Source organism: Myodes glareolus, chromosome 6 (assembly GCF_982192425.1).
Source record: "Myodes glareolus chromosome 6, mMyoGla1.1, whole genome shotgun sequence".
Taxonomy (NCBI): Eukaryota; Metazoa; Chordata; class Mammalia; order Rodentia; family Cricetidae; genus Myodes; species Myodes glareolus.
This window is the reverse complement of record NC_142031.1, coordinates 98809979-98828144: the sequence shown is the minus strand read 5'-3', so window position 1 is coordinate 98828144 and position 18166 is coordinate 98809979. Positions and strand designations below refer to the sequence as shown.

At 38.3% G+C, this 18166-nt stretch overlaps 1 protein-coding gene across 1 annotated transcript in view; it reads left to right on the top strand.

Moving 5' to 3' along the window:
* Window positions 1–15638, top strand: part of Ppp1cb (protein phosphatase 1 catalytic subunit beta) — a 32315-nt gene extending 16677 nt beyond the window's left edge. Inside the window, exons 2-8 of the mRNA XM_048431164.3 lie at window positions 2011–2142; window positions 4689–4919; window positions 6942–7046; window positions 8592–8663; window positions 9404–9555; window positions 11162–11296; window positions 13823–15638. Coding sequence (XP_048287121.1) covers window positions 2011–2142; window positions 4689–4919; window positions 6942–7046; window positions 8592–8663; window positions 9404–9555; window positions 11162–11296; window positions 13823–13927 — 932 coding nt within the window. The 3' untranslated portion in view covers window positions 13928–15638. The remainder of the gene's footprint in view (window positions 1–2010; window positions 2143–4688; window positions 4920–6941; window positions 7047–8591; window positions 8664–9403; window positions 9556–11161; window positions 11297–13822) is intronic.
* The last annotated feature ends 2528 nt before the right edge of the window (window positions 15639–18166 follow it).

The following is an 18166-nucleotide window of genomic DNA, read 5'->3' as shown; positions in this document are numbered from 1 at the left end:
AATTAAACACATATTTACTGATAACAGAGAGAGAAGATAGCCGCTTTAAACTGACCTATTAAGATGACCCACACTTCTGACTTACTATAGTTGCTGTTAAGTTTCAACTAACTTTGGAGCTTAGTGTTTTATTGTTAATAAATTGTAGGTAATAAATTACAAATCTCATTGTTATTGGGAATCTTGCTAGTGTTTAGGTTGAGGTGAATTTAGGATTTTTTTCACCTCAGACACATGCCGTTGTGCCAATTTTGAATTTTTGTGACAACCAAAAATGTTTCCATTGACTTCATTGCTGTTATCTTTAACAACTTATGTACACAGTGGACTTTCAAGTATTTGCTGAATTGATAACTTCTTCTGAACAATCATTTTTAGCTCTGCATTTACTCATTCAGAGATCTTTAATCTTTCAAGGTGAATGCTTTTCCTCTTAAACCAAAGGTCTCCCAATTTATAACTAATGCCAAACCAAACAAGGTGGCACACACCTTTAATCTTAGGAGGCAGACGAATTTCTGTTGAGTTCAAGGTCAGCCAGAGTTACACAGTGAGACAGTGAGAAAAATAAATAAACACTAGCAAATAAAACCCTAATGCTAAAACCAGGTGTGGTGGTGGTTGCTTATTCCAGCTCTTGGAGGTAGAGCCAGGAGGGTCAGGAGTTAAAGGCCATCACCTGTTCAGAGTAGCCCAGACTACGTGAGATCCTAACTTAAACAGGTAAACAACAAACCAATGCCAAATTAAAATTTGTTGCTGTATTGAAGCTAGTTTTCCAGAATTTTCTTTGAATTTCAAGGGTAGTTTTGTGTGTGTGTGCACACACGCACACACATGCAATATACACATATATGCGCATGTGTAGGGTATCATTCCTTAGTTACTGTCCACTTTATTTTTTTCTTTTATACAGTCTCTCATTGGCCCGAATTCATCCTTGAAATTCAAAAGTAACAACCAGCTAAACCGACTTTCTTATACAAACCTTAACACAGGTTTACATAAGTTCTCCGACTACAGGTGTGACCCACCCCTGGGTTTTTCTGTGCAGGGTAGGTTGGCTGGCGAAGGAACACCAAGAATCCACCTCCGTTTTCTGCTTCCCCAGTGCAGGGATTACTTCACTCTGCTTTTTATTTAACATGGGGTTTGGGAATTTAAATAGATCCTTATGCTTTTAAGGTAGTCTTATTAACTGGTATATATGCTAAAACACTTTTGTACATTGTATTCTCTTACCTCTTCCTTGGTATTTTGGTGTTAATATGGTCATAGAATGTATAGTTCTAATGTATGAATATCTTTTTTTAAAAGCCTGTTTCATTCTGATAAAGATTTATAGGGGAGAAAAATGTGTGTTTAGTTTGCAAATGGGAACTCGCAGGGCGGAGTATATAATATGGCACGTTTCGGTATTCTAAGGAGCAACTAGAAGTGCAGGTTGATAAGCCTTGGCACTGCTGGGACTTTAAGGAACTGTGGGAAGTGGAATCACCTCGTCTCTCTTTCTTTGCTGCTGGTTCTTAGTGATGCTGTGTTGCTGTGTCTGCTTCCTGCTTACTAAAAGACTTTGATGAGAGCAGGATAGACCTTAAGATGCTAACCTTGAAATCGCTTGAGTATCTTGGGCACCGGAGAAATGCATTTAAAATTATGTCTGTGTGAAGATGTCGAATCTTGGAGTTACAGACAGTTTTGTGCGGCCATGTGGGTGCTGAGAATCAAAATCAGTTTCTCTGGATGAGCATCCAGTGTTTTAACCACTGAGCCATCTCTCTAGCCCCAGAGAACTACATTTAATTTGTCCAGATTTGAGGAGTATCATCAGAAACCAGCAACATTGGAAATTAATGCCACAGTTCTTAAAATAAATTTACTATTAGCCATATAACCCAGTCCATGTGTGACTTTTTCTGGTCTTCAAAATATGGGTGTAGTTCTTTAGAGAGCATTATTATTTTATGGATTATTCTGGAAAACTGACCAGTTTCCTCATTGTTTTATCAGTACGAGGATGCCGCCCAGGAAAGATTGTGCAGATGACTGAAGCGGAAGTTCGAGGACTGTGTATCAAGTCTCGGGAAATCTTTCTCAGCCAACCTATTCTTTTGGAATTGGAAGCACCACTGAAGATTTGTGGTATGTAGATGGTCAAAGTTAGAAATGAGTTTTCTTCTTCTTCTTCTTCTTCTTCTTCTTCTTCTTCTTCTTCCTCTTCTTCTTCTTCTTCTCCTCCTCCTCCTCCTTCTCCTCCTCCTCTTCCTCCTCCCCCCCCTCCTCCTTCTTCTTTTCTTCTTCTTCTTTTTTTTTTTTAGACTAGGCTGTCTTCAAACTTACAGAGAGATCTGTCTGCCTCTGCCTCCCTAATACTGGGATTAAAGGTTTGTGCCACTATGCCTGACAGGAAGTAAGTTTTTTCTTTCTTTCTTTCCTTCCCCCCCCAAAAAAAAGCAAGTTTTCTGTTACTTTGGGGCCTGTCCTGGAACTAGCTCTTGTAGACCAGGATGGCTTTGAACTCAGAGATCTGCCTGCCTCTGCCTCCCGAGTGAGTACTGGGATTAAGGCGTGCGTGAGTTTTCTAAAGCATATATTCTCTCGTATTGATATTGAGGGTGATTTAGAGAAAACTTGTAGATTTGAATTAAAACAATTCATAGTTTTTATTAAGGGTTGGAATTTATAAAACCTGTGTTCTTTGTAATGGCTATGTGTTTGTGAAAACCCTTCATTCTTGTTTCTAAGTAATTTACCTTGAAGCCACGCAACTTGATGTTTAGTGTATATTTTTAAGTGCTCAGATACTCACTAATGGGACGATACCAGACTGTTGCCCCTCCCATTCCAGGGTTCCTCTGAGTTCAGTATTGTCCTGTTAGGAAAAGGTCCTGGTCCTCAGGCACCCCAGTTTGGAGGAGGACTTCATCCCTTTCTAGGGATTGCTTCTGGTCTTTTTTGTTAAGAACAAATGGGGTCAGGTAGGGGAAGACATTAGATGCCAGCGTTCAGAGCTCTATGATATCTCAAGCTGGAATTCCAGAGTTAAGTAGGGGCTGGGGTATCTCCAGCCTTAGCAACCCGAAGGCCTCAAGGATCAGACTCTCAGGATAGTGCCAGAGAAGCAGTTTTGGGCAGCGACTCCTAATTGGTGACTGGGTTTGGGGAAAAGTCACTGGGGGACTGCAGTAGTAGAGGTAGTCATGTATGTTGAGTCAGGAGGGGTAGGTGACCATGTTCTCTTTGGACTGGAACTATTTGTGCAAGGATTCCCTGGTATCCAGGCCTCAAGGTGGACCAGTTGTCCCAACTTGGAAGTCCTTGCTTTAGGGACTATTGCAGAATCATTATGGTTAGTTTCAGGGTCCCACAGATTTAGTGTATTTCTTAAGTGCTTTGTATTCTCTTCTCTGTGGGATTTTCTTAAATCACATGTGGTGCTTTGTACAGTATTCAGCAGATAAATAGTAGCAGAGTAAATGTTTGTTGATAAGTGTACTGACTATCACTTTTACATCAAAACCAGTAGTTTGAAACTCCTGGCGATCTTCAATCTCTTATGATTTATAAATAAAGTAATTTGGTCATTTGTAGATGATCTAAAAATTATTTGAAGTACAGATCCTCCTGGATTTATGGTGTGGTTATATCCCAGTAAACATTAAGTTGAAATAACATAAGCCCAAAATACATTTAAAACACTAATGCTGAACACTATAGTTTGATACATTACACCGTAAAGCATCAGTTGTATGGTCACAAGCAGTGTCTGATGGATAGCTATAGCTTGCTGCTGCCACCTAGCATATCCCAAGTGTTGTATCACATTTCACTAGCTTGACAAAAAGATTCAGAATTCAAACTGCAGTCTAGACCACACAGTGCTTTATAAAGTGAGAATCTTGTAAGCTAAACCGTTTTAAGTCAGTGATTGTATGTCGTACAAGTACCCCTGCAATTGTTATTTAATATAGCAATAACTTGAAGGTAATAAAAGTTATTTTATGGGTTTTTTTTTTACTTGTTTGTTTGTTTGTGTTTTTTTGTGGCTGGAGGGACAGCCGTGGGTGCTGGGAACCGAACTCTTACATTTTTGGTTGTGAGCCTAGCCTTTAACGGCTGAGCCATCTCTCCAGCCCATTTGTATCTATTTTAGTTCCTGATGTTTGGTGTAGCAATATGTCTTAAGTTCAGCTATCAACTAATAAGAGTAACTGTTCCAATTATTTTATCAGAAATTGCCTGAAATTTTTGTAGTATACAACATTAGTTTTTCAGCTCAGTTTCTATAGGATAGGAATTTCTACTCAGCTTTGCTAGTTCTTCAGGGTCTGAGTTTCTCTAGGCCTTGATCATCTGTAGGCTGAGCTGTGAATGGGTTCAGTTCTGTGTAGGTTTGCAGAACTGCGGGCCCTTACTCCAACTAAATGAGCTGCTGGCCAGAGTCACCTTTATTCTTTGTAAGAAGCAGCTCCATCATCAGGCAGGGGAGATGGTGTGAGGTTGCAAGCATGATAAAAGTTACAGCTTTTGTAATGAGCCTTAGAAGTGACTGGCCGCACGTGGATGGTGGTGTTTGTTAGCAGTAAGTCTGAATAGTGACTTATGCTGTAATGGGAAGGAAGTATACAGAGTTCCTAACTGTCATAGAAGTTACGTAAAACTAATCAAATTTTCTAATTTGTTTTTAGGAGATATTCATGGACAATATACAGATTTACTGAGATTATTTGAATATGGAGGTTTTCCACCAGAAGCCAACTATCTTTTCTTAGGCGATTATGTAGACAGAGGAAAGCAGTCTTTGGAAACCATCTGTTTGCTGTTGGCTTATAAGATCAAATACCCAGAAAACTTCTTTCTTCTGAGAGGGAACCATGAGTGTGCCAGCATCAATCGCATTTATGGATTCTACGATGAGTGTAAGTGGGATTTAAAGCTTACAAGCGCATTTAGTTTCCACATGCTTTTATGGTTCAAATGAATTGCTTTTCAGGTGATCGGTGATGTTTTCATTTTTATTTTTTTAATACAATCTCAGGCAAAAGCCCAGAAAGAATGTAAAGCTAGGAAACATGTTAAATTTTTTCTTGGGATCTCCTTGCTCATGTTCCAGATTGTCTGCAGCTTAGTTGGCTCAAGGTGGTCCTCTTAATTAGTTTACCCAGTAGGATGCCCAAGCGAAACAAGCTCAGCACACCACAGACAGTGGCTTCTGCTTTTCTGCTGCTTGTTTGTTCGGTTGTGTGTGTGTGTGTGTGTGTGTGAGAAAACATGTGCACAGACACCCTACATACAAGGTATCATGACACACATTTGGAGATCAGAAGATGACTTCCAGTTGGGTTTTTTTGTTTTGTTTTAACCTAAAATTCTCAGCAGTTAGGAGCCCTGGCTGCTCTTCAGGTTTGGTTCCCAGCACCCACATCAGGGAGCTTACAAACTGCCTTTAACTCCAGTTTTAGGGGATTCTCTCTGTGGCCTTGGCAGTCACTTCATACATGTAGTTCATAAACAAACAAGCAGACTCACATATATACCATAAATAAAAATAAATAACTAAAATGCTAATTAAAAGTCAAAGTTTATTTTTAAAATTTTAATTTATTTACATACATTTATAGTAGTTTTCTAATTAAATTATTTTTACTGCTAAACTACCCATTTGAATCTTTTTTTTTTTCCCCCCTTAAAAACTCATAGCTTCGGGCTGGAGAGATGGCTCAGAGGTTAAGAGCACTGACTGCTCTTCCAGAGGTCCTGAGTTCAATTTCCAGCAACCACATAGTGGTTCACAACCATATGTAATGAGATCTGGCGCCCTCCTCTGGCATGTGGGCAAACATGGAGGCAGAATGTTGTATACATAATAAATAAATAAATCTTAAAAAAAAAAAACCTCATAACTTCATGATTCCTATAGCAACAAATGTTTGTGAATGTGTCATGTATGCCAGTCACTTCTGACGCTGGAATTTGCTGATACTCAGGGCAAGTTACTCTTAAACAAACACACATGTTTTATGTTGTAATGATTCTGTATTTGATTTTTACATTCTTGTGATCTGAGTTAAGTCAGACTTGTACAGAGAAAGTAAGTTGAAGCACATCAAACTGTAGCCATCTTTGTAAGCTACATCAGAAATTGAGGCATGTTCTTAGAAAATAAAGTGAGACTTGAATATCCTTTAGGGTAGAAAAAACTTCAGATGAAACCATGTGTGGGAAAACAGCTTGTAAATGTTCTATAAGTTACACTTACTCATTAAAAGGTAGGCTTGAACATAAAAACAGGAAATTAATAGCTGTGACTTTCATCCCTTCTCTGGCTTGGTAGTTGAACTTAATGCCCAATCAAGAAAATCGGGTAACTCTTAGTTGAAGCTGGGTTATGGGGAAATTATAGCCTTGCATCTTTTCACTTGCTGTAGTACCAAGTTGTAATTTGCTCTGAAGTGAATACCACTTAGGCACTTGGAAGTGTTCCTTTCATGGCAGTAGGTTTATACCTCATTAGTCAGTGCATTAGGTTAACATGGACCAGCTCCTTATTTTATCTACTTACTTTGCTAGGTAAATACATTGAATGGGGAGAAATTAGCTAATACCCTACTAGCCAATTTAAAAAATAGTGCATTACAGTGATTTTGTAAGATAAAGCCATTTGATGTCTTTAAAGTCTTTATAATCCTATAGGTGATATTGATTGTTTATTTTATTACTCTTTTTAAAACATGAGTAAAAAAGTTAAGTATAATGATAAACATGCATGCTGTACAAGTACTGAAACATGAGCTACATCTCCAGCACATGAAAAAAGTGCTTCGTGAATGAACTGTGTTTGTGCTAAGGTAGCACAAAGAAGAAAATTAAAGCTATCATATTCTGTCTTTGAGATAAGTAATGAGAGTGGTTATTGATTCATTATTCTCACTTTTTTATAGGCAAAAGAAGATTTAATATTAAATTGTGGAAGACATTCACTGATTGTTTTAACTGTCTGCCTATAGCTGCCATTGTGGATGAGAAAATCTTCTGTTGTCATGGAGGTGGAGTAATAAATTTGCTATTTAGAAGAGACCTACTAATTAAGATGCTGTGGGAAATATGAGTGTGCGGGAGATACACAGCAACTAAAAGCCATTCTGACGGCAGACGGCAGGCCAGGCAGGGTCAGGGCCACATAGGAAGATGCTGTCTCAAACAGAAGCAAAGTCATGATATGAATGAACAAAAACTGCTCTAGGCCTGCTTACGACCTCCTACAGAGGGGAACAGTGGTGGCCTTTAATCCCAGCACTCAGGAGACAGAGGCAGGCGGATTTCAGTGAGTTCAAGGCCAGCCTGGTCTACAAAGTGAGTTCTAGGACAACCAGAGCTGCTACACAGAGAAACTGTCTTCAAAAACAAGCAGGAGACCTCCTTTAGTAATTAGAAATTTGTGATTATTGATAATGAAATTTTAACTTAAGTATTGACCTGAGTGGTCTTTACACACCTGTAATTCCAGAATTCGGAGAGAGATGGATCTCAGGGCCATCCTAGGCCGTATTTGCTAGCAGAAAGAAAAAAAGAAAAGATAACTAGATGGTTTTAAAATGTATTTTCCCTTTGCTTCAGTTTAGGCCTGGTTAACAAGTTGGGTAATTTTCCTTGTTGTGCTGTGGATCTAGACCATGCCTCAGATTCTGATGAAAAGATACTCTGCCATCAGTAAAACTGAGAGGCTAGTTATCTTTCTGTCTATGTTAAATACTTTTTATCAAACTTTAAATGTAACATAATTTAATATTCACATAACTTCTAAGTTTTATGCAGTATATCAGCATCAGTACATAAGGAAATGAGGACATGAGAATACAGAGATTAGAATTCATATCAAACGCTTTCAGACCTCCATCCTCGGCACCCAGCTTTACTTCAGTGCTCTTTGGTGTCTCACACAAAGGAGCTGTTTCTGATTCATGCTCTGAAGATTGTAAATAGCTATGACTAATGCCTGGGGACTTTCTGAAAATAATGAATAATTTCGTCTACATTAGATGAAGTTTTTCTAACTTCACATGCATCAGAACTCACTTGAGAATATACAGTAAAGTTTTCTATGATACCACGTACACACAGAGTTTTTCAAAAGTTAGGGAGATAGTATATTTGGTAAAATCCTTGCCGTGAAAACCTGATAGCCTGAATTCAATCTTTGTGGAAAAGTCAGCTTTATTTAACCAATGAGCTCCAGGCTAATGAGATATCTTACTTTTCAAATAAGGTAGAGGCAAGACATGCTCTAAGACAGGTATGTCTGTGTGAGTTCGAGGCCATCCTGATCTATGTACCAAGCATGTTGAGGTAGGATATGGGGGAAAGTTCTTAGGGGACCAAGAAAGTAAAAATGCTTCAAGATTTAGTGGTCATGAAGTTGCAAAAGTAGTAGGAAAGATTGCAACTGAATGGCTTATTTTGAAGGATAAGGGCATTTGGGAAGAAAATAATGGAGTTCCTCCTTGGAGTCTTAATTTATTTCCTTGGTAGAAGGATAGAAAAGACAACATTATAAGTGTTCTGCTAGATATCAAGTCTCTTTTTATTTATAGGACTGTCACCAGATCTACAATCTATGGAACAGATTCGGAGAATCATGAGACCCACTGATGTCCCCGATACAGGTAAGTATATACAGAAGTTTAGTTAATTGCTTTATGTGAAATGCTCACATGTTTGAACCTAATTATACCTAGTGAAAGTCATTCAGAAACTTAGTATCATCTCTGAAACCAGTTAACATTTGATAGTAAGTTTCTGTTTGGGGGATATTTTAATTGAAAGTTTCTGAGATATTGAAAATGTTTATTTTGCTGTTTGATTTTCTGTTCAGTCTTCTGAAATATATATAGTCCTTAGATCTTTTCCTAGCTTCAGACATTTCTCAAATTTAGGATCTGATTTGATTTTGTTCTTCACCATATTTCTTTTTAATACTTTAGAGATTAGAAAAGCAGACTTAAAGTAGAAAAACAGAATCCAAAGTGATCAGAACAATCCTGATGGAAAAAAATTACAGGAAAAGACTAGCCCTGTGTGACTTAATGATAAGTAAATAAAGTGACACAAGAGGCTGGTAGTATAATTGTAACGAATATGGTAAGCTGACTATCAGGAAATGATAGCGAGAAACTAAACAGAGGTTCCAGCTACTATGCTTGAGTGTGTCGCACACTATTTCACGTGTGCAGAAATCATCAGGGAGTGTACCTTAGGAAACCGGGAAAGGTTTATTTGTCTGATTGCTTCAACAAAGAATGGTTAAAGTGTAAGAAGGCAGGAGAAATACATATATATGTGCCTAATTCTGTGCTTTCTTCTTCTTTTTCTTCTTTTTTTTTCTTTCCTTTTCTGGTTTTTAAAGGTTTACTTTGTGATTTACTGTGGTCTGACCCAGATAAGGATGTACAAGGCTGGGGAGAAAATGATCGTGGTGTTTCTTTTACTTTTGGAGCTGATGTAGTCAGTAAATTTCTGAATCGTCATGATTTAGACTTGATTTGTCGAGCTCATCAGGTATGCAGTATTAAGACTCTTGGCTATTTTGTTAATTTCACATGCTTTTGTTCATAGGTAGATAAATAGATAAGCCCCTATCTCCCCATGTATCTTAGTTACTGTTCTGTTGCTGTGAAGAGACACCATGACCAAGGCAATGGGCTCGCAGTTTTAGGGGACTAGAGTTCATGAACAACATGGCATGGAGTGTGATGGCAGGCAGGCAGACATGGTGCTAGAGCAATAACTAAGAGCTTCCATGAAGCAGAGAGTGTGATGACTGGGAATGGCTTGGACTTTTGAAACCTCAAAACCCCCAATGATACACCTCCTCCAACCAGGTCACACCTCGTACTTACCAACAGTTCCATCTTCTGAGAACCAAGCATTCAAATATAGGAACTGATATCTAAGAAAGGTAATGTTAGGGGGTTGACACGGTGGCTCAGTAATTAAGATTACAGACTGTTCTTCCAAAGAGCCTACCCACATCTGATTCCCAGCACCCATGACAGCTCCAAACTGAAACTCCAGTCCTAGGGAATCATACACCTTCTTCTGACCTCCAATGGATGACACTAGGCATGCAAATGATGCACAGACATACATGAAGGCAGAACACCTATACACATAAAATAGAATAATTCATTAAAAATAAAAGATAATGTTGTTTATGTAGGAAGAAGAGTAGATAAGGAGGCCAGCATCTAGAACTCATATAGTCTATTACCCAAATGTGTGGGTATTGTTTTTTGACAAAACAAACTGTGCTGTGAGAAATTTTTGTTTGTGTTTTTGTTTCAAGGTGGGTTTTTTTTTGTGTGTGTAACAGCCCTAGCTCTCCTGGAACTAGCTCTGTCTATAGACTGGGCTGGCTTTGAACTCACAGAGATCCATTTGCCTGCCTCTGCACCCTAAGTGCTGGGTTTAAAGGCGTATGCCACACTATGGGACACTATGGGAAATTTTTTGAGACAGCTGTAGAATGTGATTGTAAGCTGGTTAATAATACATTGTTAATTATTTTAACTACGATCAAATCCTTATTGATCCACTGTTCTCAGGAATGCATACTTACAGTGCTCATGATCTGTAAAACATAATTGGCTTGTAATACATTTTGGAAATATTTTTGTCTTAATTTTGTTTTTAAGGTATATATTTCATTTTCTATGTGTGAATGTTTTGCTTGCATGTATGTGCTTGTACCACAAGCATGCCTGGTGCCTAACAGATCAGAAAAGAACATGAGAACCCCTGGAAGTAGCAGTATGGATGTTTGTGAGCTGCCATGTTAGTATTTGGGAACTGAATTTAAGTACTCTGAAAGAGCAACAAGTGCTCCTAACCAATGAGCCATTGCCTCAGTCCCTTTGACCTCTTTTTACATTGCTGGTTTGGTTTTGTGGGTTTAAAAAACGAAGTTATATGTCTGTGTGGGAGTTTGCGCAAACGGGAAGATTCATTTTGTTTTGTTTTCTTAATTGTCTCCAGGCGTAAAACCAGAGCCTTGGCACCTGAAAAAGTTGCTGCTGTTTGGCCTTTGCTTCATTAATCTGCATTAGCATAGACGATTAAAAATTACCTACTGATGAGGATTTTTATTTTTTATTTCTTTTGACAGGTGGTGGAAGATGGGTATGAATTTTTTGCTAAAAGACAATTGGTAACCTTATTTTCTGCCCCAAATTACTGTGGCGAGTTTGACAATGCTGGCGGTATGATGAGTGTGGATGAGACTTTGATGTGTTCGTTTCAGGTAAGACATGAAATATAAATGTCTTCCCCTCCCCTCCCCTCCTCTCCTTTCGAGACAGGATCTTCCTATGTAGCCCAGGCAGACCCTGACCTTACAGTCTTCCTGCCTGTCCCTCCTGAATATCAAGATAATAGCCATTTGCTGCCCTGTCTGGCTTGGTAGGTCTTTAATGACTATAGACATTCATTAAAACTATTGTCAGAGTAATTTTTCTTTTTAAATAATCTCTCTCTGAGCAGAATGTGTTGAAAATCAGCTTAATTCAGAATTTGTTACCATTCAGGGCTAGAGATACAGTTGTGTGGTAAAATGCTTTCTTACCACATGCAAGACCTTTGGTTCAATCTCCAAATACATCAGTGGAAGTGGATCTCCCTCCCCCTCCAAAAAATGAAAAAAGTCATTACCATTCACACTGATTAAAACTTTCTGTCTGGTTTGGGTAATAAACTTCCTAATGTTGGATCTGTATAACCAAATACATTTTTAGAAACGTTTAGGCTGCACCTTTCTTGTTCCAAGTGTTTAAATAATTTTTTTGTGACATATGGATAGTGCATAACTACTAAAAGAATAGGAAGGGCAAGCTGGGAAGATGGCTCAGTGAGAAAAGTGCTTGCTTGCCATTTAGCATGAGTGCCTGAGTTTGGACTCCATCGAGAACAGTGTGTGCCCTTAGTTTCACTATAAGGAAACTGAACTTTCCATGCATGTTCAATCCAGAAGTCTCTTGTGAATAGTTTCACTTTAGTATTAGCTGGGTTTCTGGTGTGTAGAACTGACACAGTGTAGAAAGTTAGCTAAGGCTCCATTGCTGTGAAGAGACATCATGACCATGGCAGCTCTTAAAAATGAAAACATTTGCCAGGTGGTGCATGCCTTTAATCCCCAGTACTCAGGAGGTAGATGCAGACGGATCTTTGTGAGTTTAAGGCCAGCCTGGTCTACAAAAACTAGTTCCAGGATAGGCTCAAAGCTACGGAGTAACTCTGTCTTGGAAAAAAAGAAAAAGAAAAAAAGAAAGCATTTAATTGGGTGACTTGTTTATATTTTCAAGAGGTTCAGTCTATTATCATGATGACAGCATGCAGGCAGACATGGTGTTGGAGTAATTACTGAAAGAGTCCTAAATTTTGCAGGTATCAGGAAATTGACAGACACCCTGGGAGGTATCCTGAGAGTGTCTCAAAGCTCATCCCCACAGTGACACACTTCCTCTAACAAAGCTATACATCTTGTGATAGTGTCACTCCCTGTCAGATTGTGGGGGCCAGTTACATTCAAACTACCACAGTTTCCATAGCTCTTTCCTTTGTCGTATTAGACCATTTTTATCAACAAATGAATGCTAAGTGCTTGGTGTCTTCATTACATTTTAAGAGTTCTAACCAAGTCTTGTCCTTCAGCGATTGTTGGATTAATAGAGGAGTTGGATTAATGCATTTCTTTTATTGGGATACTCTAGTATGCAGAGTGGTTTTAAGAAACATTACATAAGGGCTGGAGAGATGGCTCAGGGGTTAAGAGCATTGCCTGTTCCTCCAGAGGTCCTGAGTTCAATTCCCAACAACCACATGGTGGCTCCCAACCATCTGTAGTGAGGTCTGGTGCCCTCTTCTGGCCTGCAGGCATATACACAGACAGAATATTCTATAATAAATAAATAAATATTAAAAAAAGAAACATTACATAAATATTTTCCATATTTGGTCTTGTAAAATGATGGCATTTTCTAATTCTAACAGGTAGTGCTCTATTTATGCTGTGCCCTGTAGTGAGTGTAATGAAAGTAACAGATGTTTATGCAGGACATGGTTGCATATGCCTTTAATCCTAGTACTCAGAAAACAGGCAGGCAGTTGTCTTTGAGTTTGAGGCCAGCCGGGGCAACATAGCAAGAACCTGTCTTTAAGAAACAAAATGTTTGCAAGGACTCAGAACACTTTAAAACTTAATACATTAATGGTGGAAATGCAGATTGCTGCAGCTGCTCTAAGAATACAGTTTGGCAAGTCATTAAAAGTTAGATGTAGTGTTAACAGATGACTTAGGTCTACCCAAAATCTTGTAGCATTGTTCATAATAACTAAAAGTTGAAACAACTCCAGAGCCCAGCTGCGGAATGGATAAACCCGGAGTGGGGTGGGGTGGGGTCAGAATTAAGGTAAGAACCTAGGGTTTTTTTCTCAGACCAGTAGTGTTTTTTTTTTTTTTCTCTAATGAGGTGAACTAATGGAGGAAATTTCAGCTTAAATTTATTGACTTGGCAGTTGCTGAGACTGTGTACCCAAGCTCTTGTTACTAAAATATAACTAGTAAGTGTTCCTAAGGGCGGTGCTAGAGGCTGAATCCGGGCACTTTTTCATGCTAAGCCCTTACTGAGCTGCTCTGCCAAACTTACCCAGTCCTTAAGTCTAAGAAGTGTTTGTGGAATGTTGCTGAACTATTTCTATATTTTCATTGAACTTTAACAATTTATGTCATTTATTAAAAGAATAATACTGTTAATAAATTATTTTTTCCAAGATACTGAAACCATCTGAAAAGAAAGCTAAGTACCAGTATGGTGGATTGAATTCTGGGCGTCCTGTCACTCCACCTCGAACAGCTAATCCACCGAAGAAAAGGTGAAGAAAGGAATTCTGTAAAGAAACCATCAGATTTGTTAAGGACATACTTCATAATATATAAGTGTGCACTGTAAAACCATCCAGCCATTTGACACCCTTTATGATGTCACACCTTAATTTAAGGAGACGGGTAAAGGATCTTAAATTTTTTTCTAATAGAAAGATGTGCTACACTGTATTGTAATAAGTATACTCTGTTATAATATTCAACAAAGTTAAATCCAAATTCAAAAGTATCCATAAAGTTATATCTTCTGGTATCACAATTTTTAAAGTTGAAAAGCATCCCAGTTAACTAGCTGTGGTAGTTACCCAGATGAAAGCATGGTGTTCCACCTGTGTCACATGGTTTTAGTGTTGCTTGGTTGTTTAATTACTTTGGACTTGTTTTGTTTTGTTTGTTTTTGCTAGAATAATGGCAACTACTTTTCCTGTTTTTCCCTAAACATTTTAAAAAGTGGAATATGGGAAGAGCTTTAAAGACATTCACCAACTATTATTTTCCTTCACTTATCTACTTATGTAGCTGTTTGATCTTACTAAGAAAACTTATGCCTCATAATAGTAAAAAGGAATTTTAGAGGTTGATAGGTTTTAAAAATATACAAACTATCTGATCCAATGATTTTTATCAAACAGTGTGACTGGGCAAATGTTGCAGCTGATAATGAATGAATATTTTGCTTTTTACAAAATTGCCACTGATTTGGATTTGTGCACTCTAATTTTTAATTTATTGATGCTCTATTGTGCAGTAGCATTTCATTTAAGATAAGGCTCATATAGTATTACCCAAAACTAGTTGGTAATGTGATTATGTGGTACCTTGGCTTTAGGTTTTAATTCGCACGAAACACCTTTTGGCATGCTTAACTTTCAGATATTACCCTCACCTGCATTGGTTTTGTTTTTTGGGGTTTTTGTTGTTGTTTGTTTTCGTTTGTTTGTTTTTAGATCCACAGAACATGAGAATCCTTTTTTGACAAGCCTTGAAAAGCTGACGCTCTTCTTTCCCTCTCTATGTGAAGGATGTATTTAAATGAATGCTGGTCAGGGGGACATTTATCAGCTCTGAGTATCGGGGTGCTTCACTGTCTAATAATTGCCATGTGAATGTTGTTTTTGGCTGTAAGGCTTTGTCACTAAAGATTTTTACTCCATGTTTTCATAATCAAAGGTCATAATATGTATAGACATGCTTTGTAGTGAAGTATAGTAGCAATAATTTCTGTACATGATCAAGAGTTTATTGCAACAATTCTTTTCCTGTTCTCTTTTTTTAAGGGTTAGCATTAACAAATGTCAAGGAGTAGCAAAGTCAACACAGATTTTAGGAGGACTTAACAACAGGCACAGATCTGTGATTCTTTGGAAGTGACACTATTGGATGTGATTCTAAAGTATTTTTATTGAACATTGTCAAATTTGTAAGCTTCATAGGGATGGACATAATATTTATATTAATGCCCTTCTTATGTGTTACCATAGATGTGAAACCTTATATTGTCTTTGAGAATGTTAAATTGAGAACTCTGTTAACATTTTATGGATTGGCGCATATTCTATTACTGCAAGAAACATTTGATTTTCAGCACAGTGTAAAAGTTCTTTAAAATGCATACATCTTTTTTTTCCTAATTCCATTTTGTTTTGAAGCACATTTTAAATGTAGTTTTCTCATTTAGTAAAAGTTGTCTAATTGATACAAAGTCTGAATGATTATTCTGTGTTTTGTTTTACAGTGAGACATGGTTGTAGCCATGCTCTATTAGGTCACACACACCTTTATCTAATGTGATTTGATAACTACTGAAATGTAAGTCAGACGGTTGCTAATAGGCTTTTAGATGTCATTTCTCAGTAGTCAGTATTTGAGGTAGCTCAAGAAGATAAGCGTTAATCTCAGTGCTAATTAATCCACATTAATCAGTATCTTATAGACTGGATTTTTATGAAAACTTATTCAAATTAAAACTAAAGAAAAGTGAGCAAATTAGTATTGGTTGTTAAAGAATAGACATTTACTATGCTGAAAAATTATTCAGATGTCTTAAAACTACAGCATCTCATAGACAAATAAATACTTGGTACATATGTGTACCTAAACAGTATATCACAGCTGAACACATGTAACTATCACAGGTTATTATGCTAATTTACTGGCAAAAAATCACAAAGACAAAAAAATAAAGTACAGGCTGCTTTAAATCCTAGAATTTGTGATGCAGCCAGGAAGATTTCTGAATTTGAAGCCTGGTCTACATATTAAGACCTGTCAGGGGCGGGAGGATTGCGGGGTCTGATCACTAGATGAAAAGTTTTAAGTGCTGAGCAAATGCAATGAGGTTTTTAATTGAGGGTTGTCACTGTTTTTGTTTGTTTTGAGACAGAGTTAAGTCTAGATTGGCTTAAGCTCTAGTCTTCCTGCCTTAGCTTCCTGACTGTAGGTGTGACCTACAAGGCTAAATCATCCATGTTAAGTATGTAACCCTCTGATAAGTGCTAGCTACCAAGAATGCCTTGGAAACTTCGTTTCTTACAGAACTCATGAACCTACTCAAGCACAGCAAATCAAACTACTTGCTACTTCAGAAGTTTTGTGGTTTTGGTTGTTTTTGTTCTTTTTTAAGATTTTCTTATTTAATGTGTGTGAATCTTTTGCCTGTGTGTATGTGTGTGTTCCACATGTGTGTCTGGTGCCTATAGAAGTCAAAAGGTGTTGGATCCCCAGAACTGGAATTATAGGTGGTTGTGAGCCACATGGGTACTGGGAATCGGGATCCTCTGCAAAAACAACAAAGGTGCTCTTGGTCACTGCATCATCTCTCCAGTCCTTGCCTTTAAAGTCTCATGGTGAGACCCAGTGTCCCACTCCAGCAGGAAGTCTTTCCTAGGCATAGTGACACACAAGTCTGAGGCATTTGAGCCTAAACTGGGTTATAGATCAAGACACTATCTTTTTAAAAAATCACTAACAGCAAAATAAGCTCTTCTTAGCCAAATGTAGTGAGACCTGCGATCTGATTCTTAGAAGTTGGAGGCAGGAGGATCTGGAGTTCAAGGCCAAGTTTCAGCTACACAGTAAGTTTGAGGCCAGCCTGAGCTAAGAGAGACCCTGTCTTAAAATAACCACACATGTTCCAGGGGTATGGTAGGGGCAGAGACCAGGACTGAGAATAACTGACTATTTAGTGCTCCACTCTAAACCCATTTAGCAACCCAAGTCTCGAACATAGTGAAAGGGGCAGAAGGATGGAGAACAGTGCTATTAAACACTGTCTTCTCTGGACATGAGATGACGTTATACTCATGGACTCTGGTTATCTGCATGAATTGAGCCTGTTAGCATTTCAGCCTGGATGGTTGATGGACTCACAAATTCCCACTCCTAACTGAACTTGCTGGCTCCTGGGGGTTAGGTCTTTCCTTTAGTGGCGTGGCCAGTGCTCCGTTGCCCCTGAGCCAGTGATTAGGGCCACATGCATATTCATGACTTGAAGTCAGCGAGTCAAAACAAAAAAATGGGCATGGGACAAAGAGTCCAGGAGGAGAGAGGGTAATGTGATGAAAATGATTGTAAACACATTCATAAATTGTCAGTGAGTATTTTTGAGACTTAATCTACCAGGATAAAAGTCTGACTCTTATAACAGATCTGTTGACCTCACTGAAGTTAATTCAACTAGTCACCAGAGGCCTAGGTTACAGTTCCTTACCATACTGTAATGTCTGTTTTATTAGAAAGCTAGTCTTTCAGCTTTTGAATTTCCTATACTTTGAATTGTCAGTTATTCCTCACTGAGAGCCACGTGTGTTGGGTGCTCCTTCAAGACTATATAGAATTTGACCTTAACCTTTAGGTGCCTAACAAGCTCTGAGGCAGAGATTATTGTTTATTACTTAAGTATTTCCTAGAGTGATGTTTGGCATGTCAGAGACCTACACATTTAATGGATCACAGATTTCAAAAATGACTGCTCACATTGCTGTTGGCACTTTGACCCTATAAAGAAATTTACAACACAGTTCCAATTGCCCTTTATTCTTACGTCTCAATAATACTGTCGTTATCTCTGGAGGTTTTGAGTTTGTACTGCCAAGTAAATGGTTCATTGTGAGTGAAATGGATTTATTAAAAATTGCTGCGGATCCCCGAGTAGCTTGCTGCGGGATCCCCCGCAGGCAGGGGGCAGTAGGTCCCGGAGCAGCCAATCCAGGGCAGGGCAGAGGCACAAGATCT